Genomic DNA, 21,983 nt, shown 5'->3' with positions numbered 1-21,983 from the left:
GTGTCCAGAAGAGGCAGATCCATAGACGGGAAGCACGTTAGGAGTTTCACCTCTCTGGGACGGATGGAAAATTCTGCAGTTAATCGTGGCAGCTGCACAACCTTATGCATGTACACAAAGCACTGAAATGTCTGCTTTAAAATGATGAATGTTATGGTATGTTAATTACATAGCAGCAGCAGCAGTCCCACCCCTGGGCAGATACCGGAGGAAACTCTAATTTAAAAAGATACAAGCACCCCCGTGTTCCCAGCAGCACTGTTTACAACAGCCAAGACAGGGAAGCAACCTGAATGACCTGAATGTCCATCCACAGATGACCAGATAAAGATGTGGTATATATGCGCAATGGAATACTACTCATCCATAAAAAAGAATAAAATAAAGCCATTTGTAGCAACATGGTTGGACCTGCAGATGATCATACTAAGTGAAGCAAGTCAAACAAAGACAAATATCATATAATATCACTTATATGTGGAATCTTAAAAAATGACACAAATGAACATATTTGCAAAACAAACAACTCACAGACATAGAAAACAAATTTATGGTTACCAAGGGGACAAGGTGGGGGGAATAAATTGGGCATTTGAGATTAGCAGATACACACTACTGTATATAAAACAGATAAACAACAAAGTCCTACTGTACAGCACAGGGAACTATATACAATACCTTGTAACAGCCTATAATGAAAAAGAATATGAAAAGATATATGTATAACTGAATCACTATGCTGTACACCAGAAACTAACAACATTGTAAGTCAACTATACTTCAATTAAAAAAAATACATATCAGATCCAAATTTTCAATAAGTTGCAATTTCTTCCAACACCCTTTTAGGAAAAAAAAGAAAGCTTTATTTTTTTCAAACACTGCCTGTGGACAAATGAAGTTGCCATCACTCCTCATCCAGGCCAGCAAGTTAGTGTGTTTGTCAGAAAGCCCAGGGAGTGGCCTGCCCTCCGCAGGCCTGGCCAAGCCTCCCACACCTCCCTGTGCGCTGGTGAAAACCATTGTCACCGTGTGACCCACCCCCGGCTCTCGGGCTGAAGTGGTGGGCCCCCTCCAGGCCCTTCCTCATTAGCTGGGGTAACTCTTGTCTATGGCGCATGCTTTCTTGTGGGACAGTCAGCATCACAGTGGGCCTCAGGCGTGATCACACGTCGGGGTAGGGAGAATTTCTTCCCCCTTCTAGAAAAACAAATCCGTGCTTGGGATAGGGGTGTGTACGTGTGTGTGTGTGTGTGTTCTTGCTTAAAAACAAGCTCCCAGCATAAAAGTATGTCAACTTTATGGAATGACAGCAAATTCGAATTAATAACCCAGCAAGCCCATTTGGGGGAAACTTGCGTTTCGCACTACAGATGGCTAGGGGGCGCCGTATTTTCCACAGACAGTAGAAAGAACCTCTAACTGGGCTTCGAAGCTTTGAGTTTGGGTTCTGGGTCCACGAAATTTGGCTACGGGACCTTTGGCCCTCGGCTTAGCTGCTCTGTGGTTTGCACTTTCTTTACGTACAAAACAAAACTCAGTGTATTTTGTAAAGTTTGCAACTTTCAGGGCTGCTAGAAGAATGAGTAAACCAGGGTGTATGAAAATGATTTATTGCGAACAAAGCACAGTACAGATGCCAAGGTCTCATTATGGTCGTGGGGGCAGGAAAGTAACTCTGGGACCCCCTGTCACCTTCTGCTCCCTCTCGCCAGCGCTGGGAAGTCTTACAAACAAAAGCCCAACACCCTGCTCCCATCACTGTGATGAAGCGTCCTTTCTTACCCCAGGAGGGTCGGCTCCCGCTGCTCCCCAGCCTGGACAGAGATGCTGCAGGAACGGGGAGGGGGTGGGAGCTGAGGGGGGGGGTCTCTGTCTTACTTTTGGAAAAGCAAGCTCTTCCAACCCCTGAACTTGGGTCGTTTCAGGGGCAGCGGAATGAAAGAAGGCATGTCCAGTAGCAGCACCACGAGCATCTCCCAGGCCAGGAGGGCCGTGGAGCAGCTGAAGATGGAGGCCTGCATGGACAGGGTGAAGGTAAGCAAGCCAGCCTGGCCCCCCAACCAGCACGCAGCTCAGATCATTCCTCCCCTTTGCCCAGCGGTCTTGTGAGTGTCACCCTCTAGAGCACCCGGCCAACCCTGGCAGCTGTAACATTTGCAGACGCCTGTTTGGTCCGGAGTTCTGAGTGTGCCCAAGGATTCGGGTGATGCAGAATACACAGTGTGCATGGATTCCGTCAGGAGTTGCCAAAAATAGACTGATACTCATCTCAGCTCTGTTTGGCACCATTGTCAGGCCGATGAGCGAGAGAGTTTAACCCTGAGATCCAGCTTCGTTTTCCCGCCTGATTCAGTGACTTTGAGGTTGGACCAGTGTCGGATGTTTTGATGGGGGCTGTCGGAGTGAAGTACCGAACCCTGCACCGTGCGTGTCGGATGCGCCTTTAGGGAAAGGGAGGAAGGCTGGCAGCCATGTTCATTTCGCTGGTGAGTGTACGTCTCTTCACGCTGGGAGAGCTGACACGAGATGAAGCCACCTCTCCTCCAGATGCCACTGAGAAGCGAGGGGGAGGCCGGGTGAAGTGTGTGGCTCTGGGGTGCAGCTGAGGCTCATTGACTGTAATAGATCTGACAGCAGGACACGTGAGTCCAGTGTGTCTGCGGTCCTTGGGGACCAGGGTACCCAGGCATCTGGGATTCAAATAAGACAGACTCCCTGGGGCAGTGGGTGACACCAAAAGCCTTCTGTGGGCAGAGGGAGCAGCCCTCCCTCCCCGAGGCTCCCCCTGCCGAGAGCTCTGGCCGGGGAGCGCCAGCTCATGTCTCCATCAGGAAAGCTATCCCCTTTCCCAGGGCTTTGAGTCCAAGCTCTCCAAGGCGGCAGTAAACATGCACAAAGTGGCACGTGTGTACAAAGCAAGACGGAAATGCAGGATGGCCCGCGCTGGGTGTAAGCGGACCGGCTGCATCGTGCGCACACTGAGACCGACTGCAAATCGGACGCCAGTCCCTGATCACTGGGCCAGAGGAGGGGCCAGAAACGGAACTGTCCTGAAAGGGGGGGGGGAGTGGGTCTGAGGCTGAGCGTTGCAGACAGTCAGCACTCTAGTGGTTCAAAGACAGGACAGACATCTGCTGAGAAGACGTGGGGAGATTCACTGTTTAGACAAACATCCCTGAGCACCTGCTCTGCCCTCAGCGCGGTCCTGGGGTGGAAACCCAAGTGGGACATTCCTGCAGTGTTGCTCAGAGAAGTCGCCTGGGGGTCGTGAGCTGGGAGCTGGTGATGAGGGGGCACTGAGGAGAAGGGAAGGCTGGTGTGAGCTAGCCTGGCTCATTTTGAGCCTTTGAACGTGACAGAGGAGCTGCAGGTTGTCCCGGGAAGGTGCCGGGTATGCAGGTACAGGTCGTGAAAGGGACTGGGGGTGCAGCCGAGGCGATGAGGTGAACTAAGGTGAGCAGGAGATGAAGCTGTCAGAGGCCAGGAGGCAGCGGGAGCCGCGGGGATCCCAGCAGAGGCAGCGAGGGGAAGAAAGCGGGTGTGGTGTGGACAGGGCCCGGGCGCCTGGAGAGGCCAGCACACCCAGTGTGGGAGACACCAGGGACAGAGCAGTTAGACCCCAACTGTCCAGGCTGTGGCCAGAGGACTGGAAAGACAGTGGGCAGCGGTTCTGGTGGTGGGACGGTTGCCATACTGGGGAGTTCGACTTTGGCAGGAGGATATACCCTGCAATAACAGGTGCCCCCCTGTGACCATCACCTCCCCGGGGGTCTTTGTGGGGACCACGTGCCCCCACGGGGAAAGGCGCTTCAAGAGTCACTAACAGAACATGCGCAGTCTCTAAAAGAAGGAGGAGAGATCGGAAGGCAACTCAAAGTCCCGTGTGTTACTCAGACGGTATTCAAGGGATGGGCGTCCTGGTCCTGCGGTGACTGGGTTATGGAATCACGGCTCCCTGATCCCGGGACAGGCTGCCCGAGGCATCTCAGACCCTGCTAATTCCAGTGACAGCACGTCAGATTTGGTTCAGAGATGGCAGAGCTTTGCCGTTGAAGAGGGTGACCGGGACTGCTGGGGAGAGAGGTGGCCCTGAGGGACCACATCCCGGCCACAGCCTCATTGTCAAGTGATTTTGGGGGGCTTTTTGCTCACATAACCTTGAACACTTATTTATTTATTTTTAAATTATGGTAAGATACACATAACGTATAATTTACCATCTTAACCATTTTTTATTGAAGTTGAGTTGATTTACAACGTTGTATTCGTTTCTGGTGCGCAGCTTAGTGATTCAGTTATACATTTATATATGTGTTCTTTATCATTATAGGTTACTGCGGGCCATTGAGTATAGTTCCCATGCTGTACAGTAGGGCCTTGTTGTTTATCTGCTCTGTACATAGTAGTCTGTATTAACCATTTTTAAGTGTACAAATGCAGTAGCATTAAGTACACCCACAGTATCATGCAACCATCACCACCATCCATTTCCAGAACTTGTTCATTATCCCAAACAGACACTCTGTGCATTAAAGCCTAACTCCCCATCCCTCCATCCCTCAGCCTCTGGCAACTCCTCTGCTACTTTCTGTCTGTATGAATTTGACCATTCAAGGTATTTCATTCATGTAAGTGGAATCATACAGTATTTGTCCCAATTTTGTGTGTGGCTTATTTCACTTAGCATATGAAGTTTTGTCTCGTGTGGTGTGTGTCAGGATTTCATTGATTTGTTTGACTAAATAGTATTTCATTATATGCATGTGCCACAGTTTATTTGTCCTTGCATCCTTTGATGAACATTTGGTTCTTTCCACCTTTTGGTTACTGTTAATAATGCTGCTGTTGCGGGGAGGGTATATCTCAGTGGTAGAGCACGTGCTTAGCATGCACAGGTCCTGGGTTCAATCCCCAGCACTTCCACCAAAAAAACAAACAAACAAATTGTTTAAATACATAAATAAACCTAACTTATTTTATTTAAAAAAATGTAAAATGAGGTTTGCTCATTTGGTGTGTAAAAGAAAAGTTAAGACATGATCAAACAATATTTTAGTTAGGAAATGCAAGGACATAAAAATTGAATTTGCAAGTGTTCAAGATACAGCTTACGAGGGGAGGGCATAGCTCAGGGGTAGAGCACATGCTTAGCATGCACGAGGTCCTAGGTTCAATCCCCAGTCCCTCCATTAAAAAAAAAAAAAGATACAGCTTGTGTGTGCACTCCTTACTCCATGTAGAATCTTTTTCCAAACCTTAAATGTATGAGAGTGAATCAGACATATCTCGAGGCATAGAGCATACTTAAGGCTCCTCAAAGAGAAAGGAAGAACTTAAAGGGAGGGTGGGAGAAAGTAGGTGCCCTTATCTGGGAGTTTTAAATCTTGTTTTGAAAATAACACAGTTTCTCTGTCCATAAAAATGGTGCTTATTTAGAAAAATTCGGAAAATATAGAAAAGTATAAAGAAAATTTAAATAATCTATAGCCACTACATTTTCATGTTTTTCCATCTGTTACCTATTGTTCTTTTTATAAAACTATGGTTCTAGTGTACATATTGTTGACGAAAATTTCGACTAACTAGAAGAAAAAAGGGAATTTTATTTGAGCCAAACTGAGGATTATAACCCAGGAGATAGGCTCTCAGAAACTCTGAGAACTGTTCCACCCGTTAGAAGTCGAAGGCACAGTCATATACATTTTGGGGACAAAGGATCATACATCAGAATGGCACATCAACATTTTACAAGAAGTTCACCCACGATACGTACATAGTCCAGGTAAACAGGTAGAAACAGCAAGTCACCATAACCCCCTTCAGCCCTGGGAAAGAACACTGCTCTTTTAAGAAGCAACATTGTTAGCATCTGAAGAAAGGGGAAAAAATTGATCTTCACGGTCGAGCAGGCACTCCCATCTTTGAGGGAATTTGCTTGATAAGTGATGCAGATTAGGGAGGGAGGGAAGGAGGTCCACACAGACAGAGAGAAAGAGAATTTTACGTTTCATTTCTCTTGTCCTGCCTTAAAATATAAATTTCATTTCATCAGTTTATTACTTTTTGCATCCTGATTTATCACTGAGCAATTTATTGTGATTATATATCCAGGTCAGTAAATACTCTTCTAAAATGTCATTTTTAGTATCTCTTTTCTCTGTCATCTGATGTGCAGTTATTTTACTGGCCTCCTGTTCTGGGGCGTTTCCATTCTATCCAGTTCTTCAGTATGATTTCTTTCTTAATTGAAGTGGGGTTGATTTACAATATTGTGTTCGTTTCAGGTGTACAGCAAAGTGATACAGTTATGTATATATTTTTCAGATTATTTTTATTATTATTTATTATTACTTTGAGATATTAAATATAGTTTCCTGTGCTCTGCAGTAAATCCTTGTTACTTACCTGTTTTGTGTACAGTAGTTTGTATCTGTTAGTCCCATACTCCTAATTTACCCCTCCCCACCTCCCTTTCCCCTTTGGTAACCATAAATTTGTTCTCTATTTCTGTGAGTATTTCTATAGTCATATGTAGTATTTTTTAGATTCCACTTATAAGTGATAGCATATAATATTTGCCTTTCTCTGTCTGACTTACTTTACTTAATATGATATTCTCTTAAGTCCATCCATGTTCCTGCAAATGGCAATATTTCTTTCTTTTTTTTTTTGGCTGAGTAATACTCCACTGTATATATACCACATTTTCTTAAGCCAGTTGACTATTGACGGACACTTGGGTTGTTTCTGTCTTGGCTCTTGTAAATAGTTCTGCTGTGAACATTGGGGTGCAGATATCTTTAAATTGGAGTTTTCATCTTTTCCAGATATATTCCCAGGAGTAGGATTGCTGGATCATATGGTAGCTGTAATTCTAATTTTTTGAGAAACCTCTGTACTGTTCTCCATAGTGGCTGCACCAATTTACCTTCCCACTAGCAGTGTAGGAAGCTTCCTTTTTCTCCACGCCCTCTCTAGCATTTATTATTTGTAGACTTTTCTGTGATAGCCGTTCTGACAGGTGAGGTGATAACAAATTGTGGTTTTGATTTGCATTTCTCTGATAATTAGCCATGTTGAGCCTCTTTTCATGTGCTGTTGGCCATCTGGATGTCTTTGGAGAAATAACTGTTTGGGTGTTCTGCCTATTTTTTTGATTGGTTTGTTTGTTTCTTTGATACTGAGTTGTATAAGCTGTTTGTATATTTTGTACATAAAACCCTCATCAGTTGCATCATTTGCAAATATTTTCTTCCATTCCATAGGCTGTCTTTTCATTTTGCTTTTAAGTTTGGTTAGGTCCTGTTTATTTTTACTTTTATTTCTTTTGCCTTGGGAGACATCTAAGAAAAAAATTGCTATGATTTATATTCGAGAATGTTTTGTCCATGTTCTCTTTTAGGAGTTTTATGGTGTCATGTCTTCTGTTTACATCTTTAAACCACTTTGAGTTTTTGTGTATGGTGTGAGGGAGCATTCTAATTTCATTGATTTGCATGTGGCCGTCCAGTGTTCCCAACACCACTTGCCAAAGAGACTGTCTCTTCTCCATTGTATATTCTTGCCTCCTTTGTCACATACTCGTTGACTGTAAGTGTGTGGGTTTATTTCTGGGCTCGCTTTTCTGTGCCACTGATCTGTGTGTCTGTTTTTGTACTAGTGCCATGCTGTTTTGATCACTGTAGCTTTGTAGTGTTGTCTGACATCTGGAAGGGTTATGCCTCTAGTTTTCTTCTTTTTCCTGAGGATTGCTTTGGCCATTCTGGGTCTTGTGGTTACATACAAATTTTAGGATTATTTGTTCTAGTTCTGTGAAAAATGTCCTGGGTATTTTGATAGGGATTGCATTGAATCTGTAGATTGCTTTGGAGAGTATGGCCATTTTAATAGTATTACTTCTCTAATCCAAGAGCATGAGATAGCTTTCCATTTCTTTGAATCATCTTCAGTTTCCTTTATCAAGGTTTTATAGTTTTCAGTGTATGTCTTTCACCTCCTCAGTTTATTCCTAAGTATTTTTTTTATGTGATTTTATTTTTTTTGGAGGGGGAGGTAATTAGATTTATTTATTCATCTATTTTCAATGGCAGTCCTGAGGACTGAGCCCAGAACCTCGTGCCTGCTAAGCACACACTCTACCTCTGAGGTATACCCTCCCTCCTTTGACGTGATTTTAAATGGAACTTTTTTTTCACTTTCTGATATTTCATTGTTAGTATAAAGAAATGGAACAGATTTCTGTATATTAATCTTGTATCCTGTTACCTTACTGAAATCATTTCTGAGTTCTGATAGTTTTTGTCTAGAGACTTTAGGGTTCTCTATGAGTTTCATGTCATCTGCTAATAGTGACAGTTTTGCCTCTTCTCTTTCAATGTGGATATATTTTATTTCTTTTTCTTGTCTGATTGCTGTAGCTAGGACTTCCAGTACTACGTTGAATAGAAGTGGTGAGAGTGGCATCCTTGTCTTGTCCCTTAATTTACTGAGAAGGCTTTCAGCTTTTTACCCTTGAGTATTATGTTGCCTGTGGGTTTGTCATAAATGGTTTTTATTATGTTGAGATACGCTCCCTCTATACCCATTTTGGTAAAGGTTTTTATCATGAATGGATGTTGAATTTTTTTCAGCTGCTTTTTCTGGATCTATTGAGATGATCTTTCCTTCTGTTAATATGGTGTATCACATTAATTTTTTTTTGTAAGCTGAATCATCCTTGTGACCTGGAATGAGTCCAACTTGAACATGGTGTATGATCCTTTTTATGTATCATTGGACTCAGTTTGCTAATATTTTGTTGAGGTTTTTGCCTTTATACGTAAACCTTCCCATGCTGAAATTAAACATTCACGTATATTTTTTCTAGTTCTTTTATTATTTCTTTTTTCACATTTAACTGTCTAATCCACCAAAATCCATTATGTCATTTAGTTAAGAACCAAGATAAAAATTTTTTCAAAGTTTATATTTTCAAAATTTAAACCCATTCATAATTAACAACCTGTAATTCCCCCTCTTGATCTGAAATGATTCTGCTCTCCCACGTTCGAGCAGACACTAACTCTCCAGAGTATTTCTGTTCCTACCTCTGACCACTCATTCTTGTTCCCATTACGAGATCCCTTCCTGCCGTATGAGCGCAAGTGGTCTCCAGTTTTATGCCAGGCCCACTTCTCTTTTAAACCTTTAGCGTCTTGGGTAAACTCACTTATTCCTGTGGCTTTTTATGTATCTGTGTCTTCAGTGCAGCCACTGAGCTTTTGTTCTGTGTATCTAGGGGCCTGCTGGTCAACCCCCCAGAGCCTTTAAAAACAGCACATCCAAAACTGACCTTTTTAAAAACCTTTTTATTCTGTTCTTTTTGTGTATTCCCTTTCGTTTCATTATACCCCCTGGTCTCTCAAACCAACAACTCTCTTCCCCCACCACCATAGCTAATCTGTTTCCAAATCCTACCAGTTTAGCTCCATGAACCTTTCTGAGATCCGTCTCCCTTTATTGCCTGGCCAAGTGCAGAAGCTGTAGGTGGTTGATCTGCCTCTAGTCTTCCCTCCTCAGATCTATCCTTCCCCTTTCACGAAATGACTCTACTAGAAATATCTGACTGTGAATTCCTCTACTTAAAACTGCAGTGGAAAAAATTAGTTAAAAAAAAAAAAAAAAAGGAGGGGGAAAGGTATAGCTCAGTGATAGAGTGCGTGCTTAGCATGCGTGAGGTCCCAGGTTCAATCCCCAGTACTTCAATTTAAAAAAAAATTAGTAAAACTGCAGTGAATAAAACAGGCGTTGCTCTGTATGACCTACAAGACTCATTGTATCCAAGGAATTTCTAAAACTCCTCCAGCCTCATCTCTGTGTACTTCCTTCCACACGTCTGCACACATACTTTCCCTAGCATTTCTTCAGTATTCCAGGCTGTGACTCGTTCTTTTGCCTTTTCATGCGATCATCGCTCCATCTGCAAGGTTTTTCTCTCCTCTGCCTGGGAAATGTCTCTTCATTCATGAAATGCCAGTTGAGAGAGGGAAACCAGACACGGGTCTGTGAGCCTCGGCATTCCACCCACCTGGCTTTTCACAAAGGCCGTCTGCTTGCACCTTTCAGAGTGATGGCGGTTTCTCGTCGGCCGAGTTGCTGGGGTGGCCCACTTCTCGTAGGAGATGCCACGCACCTCTTTTCCTGTTGGGACTTGAAACTGATGTTCTTCCCTGTTGATTCTTCCATTGGTGTCTGAAATTGCCAGGGCTTGGGTGCAGCTGGCGAGAGCTCCCCCTTCTGGCCTTCCCACTCCATTTTAGTGAGTGAGGTTTCCTTTTCTTAATTTTCACGGGGGTTATGGCTTCAACATATGAGTTTGGGAAACATATCAGTCCATAACTTCAATCAAGGATTTAGCTGTAACAAATAAAGCCATCAAAGTACTAGGAAGATGGGAGCAAATGTTTTTATAATATGAGTTTGGGAAGGAAAAAAATCCACAGTTCATTGAGTGAAAGTTTTCACTGCATTAAAAAAATTCTAAAGGCGGAGGGGTGTAGCTCAGTAGCGGAGCATGTGTTTGGCACGCGTGAGGTCCCGGGTTCAATCCCCAGCCCCTCCAGTAAGTAAGTAAATAAATAAATACCTAATCCTCCCCAGAAAAAAAAGAAACGTTCATCCCACTTCAAGGGGACATTTTGGGTGGGGGCACCACAGGCATCAGATTGTCCTGATCGTTTCTGAGAAACTTGTGTCTAGGGCTTTCGCACTTACCAACAGTCATGGATGACACACTGTGTGTGTGACAGTACCTGCGTAGTCACTCAGCCAAAAACGAGCAGGTGCCATGATTCCAGTTTGCAGGGGTGGGCTGAGTGCCTGCTCGCCGCGGTGTTGCCCAGGATAAACCAGCTCAGCAGTCTGCTGTTTGTTTGTTTGTTTTAATTTAACTATAGATGATTTACAATGTGTTCATTCCTGGTGTACAGCACGGTGATTCAGTTATAGGAAGTTATACATACATATATTCCTTTTCACATTTTTTTTTATTATAGGCTATTGCAGGATACTGAATATGGTTTCCTGTGCTGTACAGCAGGACCCTGTTGTTTATCTGTTTTATATATTAGTAGTGTATCTGCCAAGGGGACATTCTTTTTGACTCAACCCTGTGCTTCCCCTCTCAGAGATGCCACTGGCTTTCTAGAAACCCTAGAGCTAGAATCCATTCATTCTGTTCATCTTTCACCTCTCAGTCAGTCCCAGAAACCTCCTGAGTGACCCACAAGTTTCCATCGCCACTCTTTTGGTGAACTTGCAAAATGACCGCATTCTGGCTTCTTCTGTGGGATACTGGGCTGTATCAAAGACGAGAGGTGGTCAGAGTCATGTAGGACACGTACCAGCCATTTGAAAGGGTTTGGTTAAGTCAGGGTCTAGGGTGAACCTGGGTCAATCGCCCTAAACAAACTGAGAGCTTTGTAATTCCTGTGGTGAAGGCCATGTGATAAGAAGCTCTTACTTAGGTTAACTTGGAGATGTTAAAACTCTCTTGCAAGCATCTTAGAATTACCTTTTGATGTGGGAAAAAAATTCTTTATGCTGGTAAAGCTAAACAGCAGCTAATCCATTATTCTGGGCATTTGACTTTAGAATTCAGAGAGGGACTCTCTGTTGTAGTATTCATTTATTCACGCATACCTCCTACCCCCTCTGATTTCCCCCAGGAATAACCTTACTCGCTCCTAGCCAGACGCTATGTGTGACCTAGGACCCAATGACTGAGAATTGCCTGTATTGATCTGGGTCAATAAAGAGTAGTTACTGGGCAGGGGGAAGGTATAGCTCAGTGGTAGAGTGTTTGCTTAGCATGCACGAGGTCCTGGGTTCAATCCCCAGTACCTCCAGTTTAAAAATTATTTTAATAAATAAATAAGCCTAATTACCTCCCTACCCCCACACCCCCCCAAAAAAGAAAAGAGTAGTTGCTGGGATGCACTGGGAAGCAAAGGTCTTAGCTCATGCTGCTGTAACACAGTATCGTAGACTAGAAATTCCTTTTTCACAGCTCTGCAGGCTGGGAAGTCTCAGAGCAGGGGCCAGCGTGGTCAGGTTGTGGTGCGGGCTCTCTTACATGTGGCCGCCTTCTTGCTGGTTCACATGGAGGGGAGAGAGAGGGTACCTCTCCCCTGTCTCTTCTTCTAAGGGCACTAATCCCTTTCATGAAGGTTCAACGCTTACCTACCAAAGGCCCCACCTCCAAACACCATCACATTGGAAATTAGGGCTTCAGCATACGAATTGGAGGTGGTGGGGGAAGACACATACTCAGTCTGTAGCATCAAAATGTGGAGGTATCTTGAGACTGCCCTTAAGAACGGGTGTGTTGACCTCAAATACTATCCAACATTACAAATAATAAAATAAAACATTTTTTAAAAATTGGAGGAGGAGGTATAGCTCAAGGGGTAGAGCACATGCTTAACCTACACAGGGTCCTGGGTTCAATCCCCAGTACCTCCTCTAAAAATAAATAAGCAAACCTAATTACCTCCCCCCAACCAGAAAATAAAAATAAAATAAAACGTTAGAAGAAAGAAGAAATTCGCAAGGATTCACCCTGAAGCATTAGCTCAGAACTTAGTGGGGAGGCAGAGACCTGTAATGTCCCAAGGGTTCTGCTGGGGGGTGGGGGGGGGGCAGCACGTGACCTCTTGTGTTGAGTGCGTCCCAAGTTTGACCTTGTGAAAGCTACCACTGCGCCCTGGGGCTGCACCCTGACTGTGCTCCCAACTGATCCTGCTGTTTTCTTGGGGTGGAGGGAGGAACTGGCAGAGGCATCAAGGGTGCTTGCAATTGATTCCAAGCAGTGTTGTTAAATAGACCGGGGTTGCTGAGAAATAGGTGTGGGCCGCTCTGCTTTAGATGCAAAGGATAAATGCAGTGGGTGTCACAGCCAGAACAGTAATTTCGTCATCTGTCTTGTCGTGGAATGTGACTTAGTAATTGCAGCGCTTTCTCCCATCATTAAGGCTTGTAATTAAAGCACAGCTAACAGGACTACGTGCTAACTTGGGCAGTTTTAATCACCTCTTTTACTCTGAAATGTAATGGTAAAATTCTGCAGTTGTTCCCAGGCTGCTGATTGTCTTCAACATCTGTTGTCTTGTAACTCTTAGCAGTTCAGTACCAAGAGAGGAGGCAGGAATAATGCTCTGGGCATCAGTACCAGAGGACTTCAGCCACAGCAGACGTCAGGCTTGATGAGAAAGCATCCAGAGGAAGGGAGTTTTAAGTTTCCAACCAGAATAAAATTTTCTCTTTGAAAGCCAGTTTTTTATTTTACGTTTCAAAGGTGGCAGGCGTTCATGGGATTTGGCCGTGTCTGCAAGCCATATTTCACATGCACTGAAGGAAGCGTTCAATCATGTAAGTCAGTCAGGGCTGATTAAGAAAACCCTCCCCTTCCATCTCAGGAGCAGGTTTCGATTAATTTACGCCTGGATACTAAGCTGTGCATTAAGGTGTGGCCTTCCGTGCGGCAGGCTCATTAAGATGTTCATTACGTGTATTTATCTTTTCAGATCCCATTACAACAAACTTCAGGGGTTAGCCAGGAACCAGGGGACCTTGGGCACTACATGAAATAAGGCTGACGGCTAAGGTGGGAAAGGTGGAAACCCCCTTCTGTTGCAGGATGGCTTACGCTCCCGTGTGCTGTGTTTTACCGGATTTGCAATAACAATAACCCCAGCGCATCTAGGAAATCAGCATGGCGTGGAGCCAGCCCGGAGCCACACACCGGGCCTTCCGCCGGGCGCCGTCACCGCCGTGGCTGCGATGTCGTTCCGGTGGGACAGGCGCGCGAATGGAACTCCGACCCAGAGGAGCGTCGTTATACCTCAGCAAACAGGCCTGTGGCCCCAAAACAACGGCAGCAAAAACAAAGGGAGGCAATCTAAGAACAGCTTGTTTTCTTGAAAGAAAAATTGTGGCGTCAAGTGCGCCACCTTTGGAGGTGGTAGAAAAATGGCTAAATGAGACCGGCTTAGAGCTCAGCCAGGCCAGACATTAGCAGCACAGCTGCCAGGCAGCCGAGAGGGGAGCAGATGCACTGAGGGGAGGCAGGAGAGCGACCCGGCCCGTCTCTCCCCCACGAGGCCGTCCCCCAAAACCCCATTTTTTGAGCCCCTCCCCCCCCCACGCCCTGGCCTGACGGTTGGCGGTGCAGCGCCCTCTTGTGGTTGCTCTCTGGAAATGACTCGTCAAATCCACCCTCCTTGGAGGTTGGCGAGCATCTTAACAAGGAAACTGATCCAGGGGAAGGAAGCTGTCATGATAATTTAGCAAGCCACCTTCAGACTGGCTGGGTCGTGTGGTTGGAAGTCAACGGAGGCACACTACACATGTTGAAGCGTTTAATCTGGGCGCACACGGAGTCGCATCAGGAAACACCAAACCAAAGTAGTTAGCCGCCGTCCACCAGCAGGAGGAAGGCAGGGTGTTTAGGGGGAAGATGCTGAAGCCACGCCACGCCGTTGTTTGATTGGTTTGGCTTAAGCGGTTGCTTTATTTGGGGGCACCGCGTGGGCTATTTGTGACTGGTTGGTCTTGAGCGTCACTTTCTCAAATTTGGGCACATTGACTAGCTGACGAGAATGTTCCAGGCCACCGTACAGTCTTCATTAACAGTTAATCCTGCGGCTGCTGTCACTGCATAGCTTCCGTGCTCAGACTGCTAAGCTCCAAATTCCGGCCTTCTCTCTTACTAGACATGAGACCTTGGGCAAGTTTCTTAACTTCCAGGCCTTGGTTTCCTCATCTATAAAGTGGCTTTAAGAATAGGACTCAGAATGAACTATATGCAATAACTTGTAATAATCTATAATGAAAAAGAATATTAAAAGGACTATATGTATGTATATGTATGACTGAAACATGATGATGTGCCCCAGACATTGACACAACGCTGTAAACTGAAAGAACAAGACAGGAATACATATGTGGAACTAAATCACTGCTGTAAGTGAAGGCAAACAGAGAAAGACAAAAATATATCACATATGTGGAATCTAAAAAAACGATACAAATGAACTTACTTACAAAACAAAAAGAGACTCACAGACACAGAAAACAAGTTTACGATTACCAAAGGGGACAGGGAGGGCGAGGGTGAATTAGGGGCTTGGAATTAGCAGACACACACTACTACGTATAAAACACATAAGCACGAAGGTCCTACTGTGCAGCACGGGGAGCTACAGTCAATTTCTGTAGTAACCTATAGTGAAAATGAATATATACGTATAGGTGAATCACTACGCTGTACACCAGAAACTAACACATTATAAATCAACTATACTTCAATTAAAAGAAAAGTCACACTAAAAAAAAAAAAAAAGGAGACTAGTATCTAGAAGAATTAAGTGAGGTAATACATATAATGATGTGTTAGCACAGTGCCTGGCAAGTAAGAAGCACTCTGTAAATATTAACCGTTATTTTAATAATGGTTGTATACAGCCGTCTCTTGAACTGGCTTAATATGGACCTGCCCCAAGAGGGGATCCATTCTTGGCATGCAAGAAAATCGTGTTTCTGGACCCAGAAGGCTGGGACTAGCGTCAGGATAAAGGGGGCAGGTTTACCGAGGTAACTGCCCCCACGTGGAGCCGGGTGGGGCACTCAGACACCCCTGTCTCCCTGCCCTGGTCCACGGTCCCGCGGTGGTGTGCAGCTGTTCTTTTGTGATGTTTTAGCACATGCTGATTATTACAGTAACTTTAAAATTTTTTGAGTCTTCTCAGTCAGATCTCCAGAGGGCAAAAATCTTGCCTTACTTTTATCTATATCCTCTCAATTCGCTAAAACAGTATTTCCCAGATGAGATAATGAGGTTTATAGAGAGTTCAGAATCAAGGGAGGCAGGTCCCCCAAAAATAAAGGGGAAAATGGAAACCAGGAAACTAGAGAGGGGGTGATGGTCAGATCAGACATTCTGAAATGAGCCATGTGGAAGAGCTCACTGGTGTCGGGGCGGAGGCCTAGCCAAGCCAAGGGGACAGGTGACCCTGAGCAGAGGAAGGTGATTGTTCCAACCATGCCACCCTCTTGTGGGTGCTGGTCTGGGCAGCTGCAAAGACCAGTTTGCTGTGGTTGCCAGAAGAACCACTGGGTGAATACAGTGGCTGCCCTAACATGGTGGCCACGGAGGAGATCCCATGCCTCTCTAGGCATGGGAAGAAGCCTGGGGTGGCCAGGAGGCAGGTCATGACCAAGGCAGTCAGGGGAGGGCACTTGGCTTGGGTTCAGAAGGAGGCAGATAGCATGTGGCATGGTGGCGCAGTCCCCCGGGCTCCACGCCAGCACGCGGCTGCCCTCACTGCGTGATTCCAGTTCTCCTGTGCTCTAGTCCCCGGTGATGGCTTCACAGGTCCTCTGCAGGCCTCTGTCTGTGGCCTCCACCGCCCCTGGGAGATTCCCGTATGGGCGTCCACATAACTGCAGACTTCACTCTCATTCCACCCAGCGTGCATTTACTTGGAATCTAAAATACTGCCCCGCTGCTCTTAGAGCTAGAATCATAGCCTGTTGAGAGTAAAGGGGACCTTGGAGAGATCTAACTCTCCCAGTTTGACCTAGAAGCAAACTAAAACTCAGAGAGTTTGAGTTACTTACCTAAGGTCACCCAGCCATCTTGGGGGCAGAGATGGACCTGAAAGTCTGATGCTCAGTGGTGCCCGTTTTCTCCATTCCATGCTCCCCGAAATGTAGGCTTGGTCAAGATTTTGTTTGATGCATCTGGTCAGCTTTTAGTTGTTTTATTTGAAGGCAAAATGCGTTACCTATCTTGACTAGGATTATTTGGAGGATTCCAGCCCCTGCGACCTACACATATTTCAGATGAACGGTTTGATGAGTTTTGATAGATGTATACCCCAGTGAAGCCACCACCACAATCAAGATAGCTAACATTTCCATCACTCCCCAAGAGGTGCGAATTTCAAATTCTCAGTTTATCCCTTCCCACTCCCTTCCCACCCTGGTAACCATAAGTTTGTTTTCTATGTCTGTGAGTCTGTTTCTGTTTTGTAGATAAGTTCGTTTGTGGCCTTTTTCAGATTCCACATATAAGCAATACCATATGGCATTTTTTCTTTCTCTTTCTGACTTACTTCACTTAGAATGACAATCTCCAGGTCTATCCATGTTGCTGTAAATGGCATTACATTCTTTTTTATTTTTTTTTATGGCTGAGTGGTATTCCACTGTATAAATATACCACATCTTTTTTAAAAATTATTTTATTTATTTTGGGGTTTTTTTTGGAGGGGGTAACTAGGTTTGTTTGTTTAACAGAGGTATTGGGGATTGAACCCAAGACCTCGTGCCTGCTAAGCACACGCTCTACCACTGAGCTATATCCTCCCCCTGTAATGTGCTTTAAAAAAATTTTTTTAATTGAAATATAGTCAGTTACAATGTGTCAGTTTCTGGTGTACAACACATCGTTGTTTTCATATCCTTTTTCATGTGTGCTTCTGTACATGTTCTGTTGAGAAGGGTCGTGACGTGGACTGCAATAAAACAATACCAGCAGTAGTAGTCATCAGTACCCTCACACTGGCCGGCAGGGGCCAGCACTCGGCTTTATTGGTCTAGAAGCGGTTTAGCGGAGCAGTTGTGAGCTCCTGGCCTGAAGCCTGGCTCAGCACGCAGCTCAGAGCAGAGTGAGGCTGTCTGGACCCCCCCTGCAGGCTCCTGGTTCCTCTCGCGGTGCTGATCTCACCCTACCCTGGGGGCGACCTCTCTCTGCTGCACAGGCAGGTTTGCACACGCGCTCTTCCCAGGCCTCGGAATGGCCCTGTCGTTGGCCGTGCACGCAGGGCGACCTGTCCCCGGTCTCGTCCCTCTCTGCGCGGTCACCTCCGCCTCGGACCCGCTCCGAACCCGCCTCTAACCCCGCCTGTGCTGTGTCCCCCTCAGGTCTCCCAGGCGGCGGCCGACCTCCTGGCGTACTGCGAGGCCCACGTGCGGGAGGACCCTCTCATCATCCCAGTGCCTGCGTCAGAAAACCCCTTCCGCGAGAAGAAGTTCTTTTGTACCATCCTCTGACTCCGAGTGTTACCAAAGTATCTTCCTAGCCTCCCCGGCAGAGGCCGCGCATGCTCTTCGCTGCAGGGAGCCCCGCCGCCCGCCCCTCCCGGACCAGGTCGGCCCCGCCCGCCGCGGCTTCTCATTGGTTTTCGTCATTGCGTTCGATTTCACTTTTTCTTTTCGTTTTCATGTGATTTTCATGATTAGCAAAGAAAACAGACATTTTTGTAGCCAAATAACGTGTGCCAAGTAAAAATAAGTGTGGGTCCAAGGGCTTAATTTTTTTTTAAGCATCTAATTCCCGAGTTTACATACCGTCAAGTTTATGCACTGCAATGTGTCCTTTATGGAGGAGGAACAAATGTACTCCACAGTCCCCCATTCACAGAAATTCAGGGTCAGGTTAGAGCTCACTGACCAGCTGAAGAATATGGGTCAAGTTTCCAGCTCTCGAGTCAAGTTTCCGTTCTGGAAGCTTTCTGTTTCCCGCTCTTCCGTCTTCCTGCTGAAAAGCAAACAGCGCACATCATCGGCTGGTCTTCTACACATGCGCCCTCCTGGGGCCCAGACCCGTTTCCCACTGACCGTCTGTCACCCGTCACTTCGGAGGCCGTCCTTCTACAAATGTAGGTGCTGGGCGAAAACTGTAGGGAGCTTAACCGTAAACGTCACACCGCCACATCTGTTTCTGTGCTCCAGCCGCGTGGCCAGGGAGACCATCTCCCCTCTCCACAGGCCACCTCTCCCTGCTGCACCTGTCCTGGCTTCTCCCCTGTAGTTCCAACATGGGCTGCGTTACCAAGGACCCGCTCTGGGCGCAGCTGCTGGGCCCTGCGGGGGTTCACCAGGGTGGCTCCAGCCAGAGGAGTGAGGCAGGGCGGCGGCTCACCAGGCACCATCCGCGGGTAGGAGCAGCCCCACGGATCCACTCCTCTGACAAGAGATAAATGCCCTGTATACAGCTGTATAGAAGAGGGAAACCGAGGCACAGAAGGACTGTGCCGTTTCCCTAAGGTTGTAGATGGTGAGCGGGGAGGCTGGGCCCTGAGTGCAGACAGTGGGGCCCCAGAGCCCAGCCAGAACCCCTGAGTTACCCCGCCTTCCAGATCTGCCTGTTTGCAGGTAGGTAGGCAGACATGCAGACGACCTGAGCGACGTGCCATGAAGCATCATCACGGGGGTCCACCCAGCACCCCACTTCTCTCTGCAGGAGCAGGCCTGTCGGGCCTGTCTTCTGAGAGCTTACAGAGGGTTACACATGGCTGCCCCTGTGAAAGGCTAGAGAGCTCTTGTTTTTCTGAGACAAGCTTGCAGACCCCACCGAAAACAAACTCCTACTGCCCCCGAGAAAGGAAGGGAAACACACCACAGGAGCAGAGGGCGCTTTGTCCAAGTTTGCTTCTGTTCCGTTTGTTTGGAAACTGGGAGCAGCAGCTTACTGTATGATACAGGGTGGGCCACTGTGTGTCTGGAATGTCCCAACCTGCAAATCAGGGGTGATGGTAGTTACTCCTTCTGCCTTTCTGTTTGGGACAGAGGGCGGTGCAACGTGGATGACAGCTCTGATGATCATTTAAAACAAATGCTCTCAGTGCCCGGTATAGTACAGGGAAGGATGAATGTATGACTTCACAGATCCACAATTCAGTTGGAGGAATCATGTAAAATTGCCTACAAAGAGGCGAATGTAATTTTCCGATCAGTTAATGACTTGCTACCCTTGTTAGATGGTTTCAGGACGCTTTTATTCTCGGCTGCTTTGGCTAAAACCCATTCTTCATTTCGTGAAAGCTCCCTGATAATGCCAGTGTCCTTAGGGAGCTGTGTGCTCAGCCGGTCTCGGAATTGTATGCTGTCCGTGATAAACAGACTTCACAGCCTCCTCTGTTTTGGTTGATGACCAGGCTCTCTTTATTCTGTGGTCCGTGTCAACATCATTAACCTGATAAAGCAAAGCACAATCCATAAAAGCACATTAGAGAGGCTGACAAAGTGGGACAGCCCAGAAACCAGCTAAATCAGGTCAAGGAAAAAAAAAAATGTGCTTCTGGTCTTAACCAAACTTTCTCCCCTTTGTTTTCACTTTTTGCTGCCCCTCCAGATTCTCCTCTCCCTTTCCCACTTTCCCCTTTCCCTCCCCTCTTCCTTGCATCTCTCCATGAGATGCTTTCTCTCCTTCCGTGACACCATTTCCTTCCACACCTACGGCATTTTGTGTGGCTTGCCCCTTCTAATGTGTCCCTTAAAGGCAAGTTCAGGCACACGGGCTGTGAGATATGCAAACGTGTGCACCAGCCCCCCACCCAGGTCGCTGGGAGCTGATGAAGTGGGGTGCACCAGTTGTCATTTGGTGTTTCCAGCTTGGCTGTCTAGCACCTGACCCCTTTCCTAAATGGGGAACTCACCCCTTATGTATAAATTGGGTGGGATACAGTACCCCCTCCCACTGTGGATGCTGAAGTGGGGGAGGGCTTCCCTGTCTCTCAGATGCACCCCCCTTTCCCAGCACCAGAGTGCCCAGTGACCCAGGGCAGACTCCTAGGACTCCCGTACTTGGGACTGTGAGCTCAGAGCTAGTGACAAAAATTTAGGGATGCTGAGATTTGTTTCATGAGAGCTGCAGTGGTAGGGGCGGCAGTGGTCGAGCAGGGGAGGTATCTAGGACTGTAGGCTGCAGGGACGGTGTGTCCACTGGTAACAACGTCGAGGGATGGCCGAGCCACAAGCAGACCATTTCTGCTCCATGCTTTGGCCCCACGGAGCTGCCTCGGTCCCTACCCAGGTCTCCTTCCCAGCTTTCTGTCAGTTCTCTGAGCCTCCAAGCTTCATCCAAGAAATTCCCTCCTCTTCCACAAAATAGCCTGGGTTGAATGTATGTGTCACATGACCTAAAAACCCCATTCCCAAGTGGACAGAAATGTGTATGTATTTTCGCCAAAAGAAGGGTACTAGAATGTTCTAGAAGCACTGCTCATAATAACCCCAGACTGGAAAGCACCCAGATGCCTATGTTGAATGGAAAAACAAATCACGGTGTGTCTGCACTGTGAAGTCCTGGGATGCTTCGGCAGTTGCGCACACAACATCTCACAAGAGAAGGCAGGTCCGGGACCGGGTGGCTCCACATCTATCAAGTGCGAACCCCGGCAGGGCTCACCTCCGCTGTGGCGAGCAGGGAGGTGAGTGACTCTGGGGGCCTGGTCACCAGAAGGGCACAAGGGAGCTTCTCAGATGTTCTGTTTCTTGGTCTGGTTGCTGGTTACCTGGGTGTGTCCAGTTTGTGAAAATTCTCCACGTGTGCACCCTTTTCTGTATCGATGTTGTACTTCAATAAAACACTGGTTTTGTGGCTACCCATTGAGGCTCCTATGGTTTTCTTTTCCTTTTTGCCATTTGGCTCGACTTTTTACTCCTGCTTGGGTGTAACATCATTCGCGGGGCATTTGAGTGTACTTGACAACACGCCGAGATACAGAATACTTACAATCCACAGGCTCTCAGCACAGTGCAGACGGTGGCTTGTGAATGGAGTATGTGGGTGCCTCACATGGAATCTGTGTCTCTGGGGCGGACAGTGGGGAATCCTCCTGGGGCTTCCCGCTTGGCTCAGCCTCTCTGTAAATGAGGTGGGTGACATCTTCTCAGCCTCTCCTGCTTTCTGAAATGAATGGAGGGGCTGGCCGGCCACAGTGATGCCCCCTCTGGGGGAGGGAGCCGCAGCGGAGGCACCAGCTGGCTCTGCGAAGTTGCATCTTCTGAACAGAACCCAGTCTCCCAGGCCGCCTGACCCGTCGACACACTGAGGCAAACGTGGCTCTCTGGACCCTGCTCCCACCCACGGGGGTCCTGGGCCCCCTTCCAAACCTCTGATCAATGCTGAGGTCCCCAGAGCTGTCTCCTTTGCT

The 21,983-nt window shown here is 46.7% G+C and overlaps 1 protein-coding gene across 3 annotated transcripts in view; it reads left to right on the top strand.

Moving 5' to 3' along the window:
* Window positions 1-21,436, top strand: part of GNG4 (G protein subunit gamma 4) — a 45,172-nt gene extending 23,736 nt beyond the window's left edge. For all 3 annotated transcript variants that reach the window (XM_032491904.1, XM_032491902.1, XM_032491903.1), the window contains 2 exons: window positions 1,929-2,037; window positions 17,968-21,436. In XM_032491904.1, the coding sequence (XP_032347795.1) occupies window positions 1,939-2,037; window positions 17,968-18,096 (228 nt within the window). In that variant the 5' untranslated portion in view covers window positions 1,929-1,938 and the 3' untranslated portion in view covers window positions 18,097-21,436. The remainder of the gene's footprint in view (window positions 1-1,928; window positions 2,038-17,967) is intronic.
* Window positions 21,437-21,983: the final 547 nt, after the last annotated feature.

Source organism: Camelus ferus, chromosome 11 (genome assembly GCF_009834535.1).
Source record: "Camelus ferus isolate YT-003-E chromosome 11, BCGSAC_Cfer_1.0, whole genome shotgun sequence".
Lineage (NCBI taxonomy): Eukaryota > Metazoa > Chordata > Mammalia > Artiodactyla > Camelidae > Camelus > Camelus ferus.
This window is presented reverse-complemented; position numbering and strand designations above follow the sequence as displayed.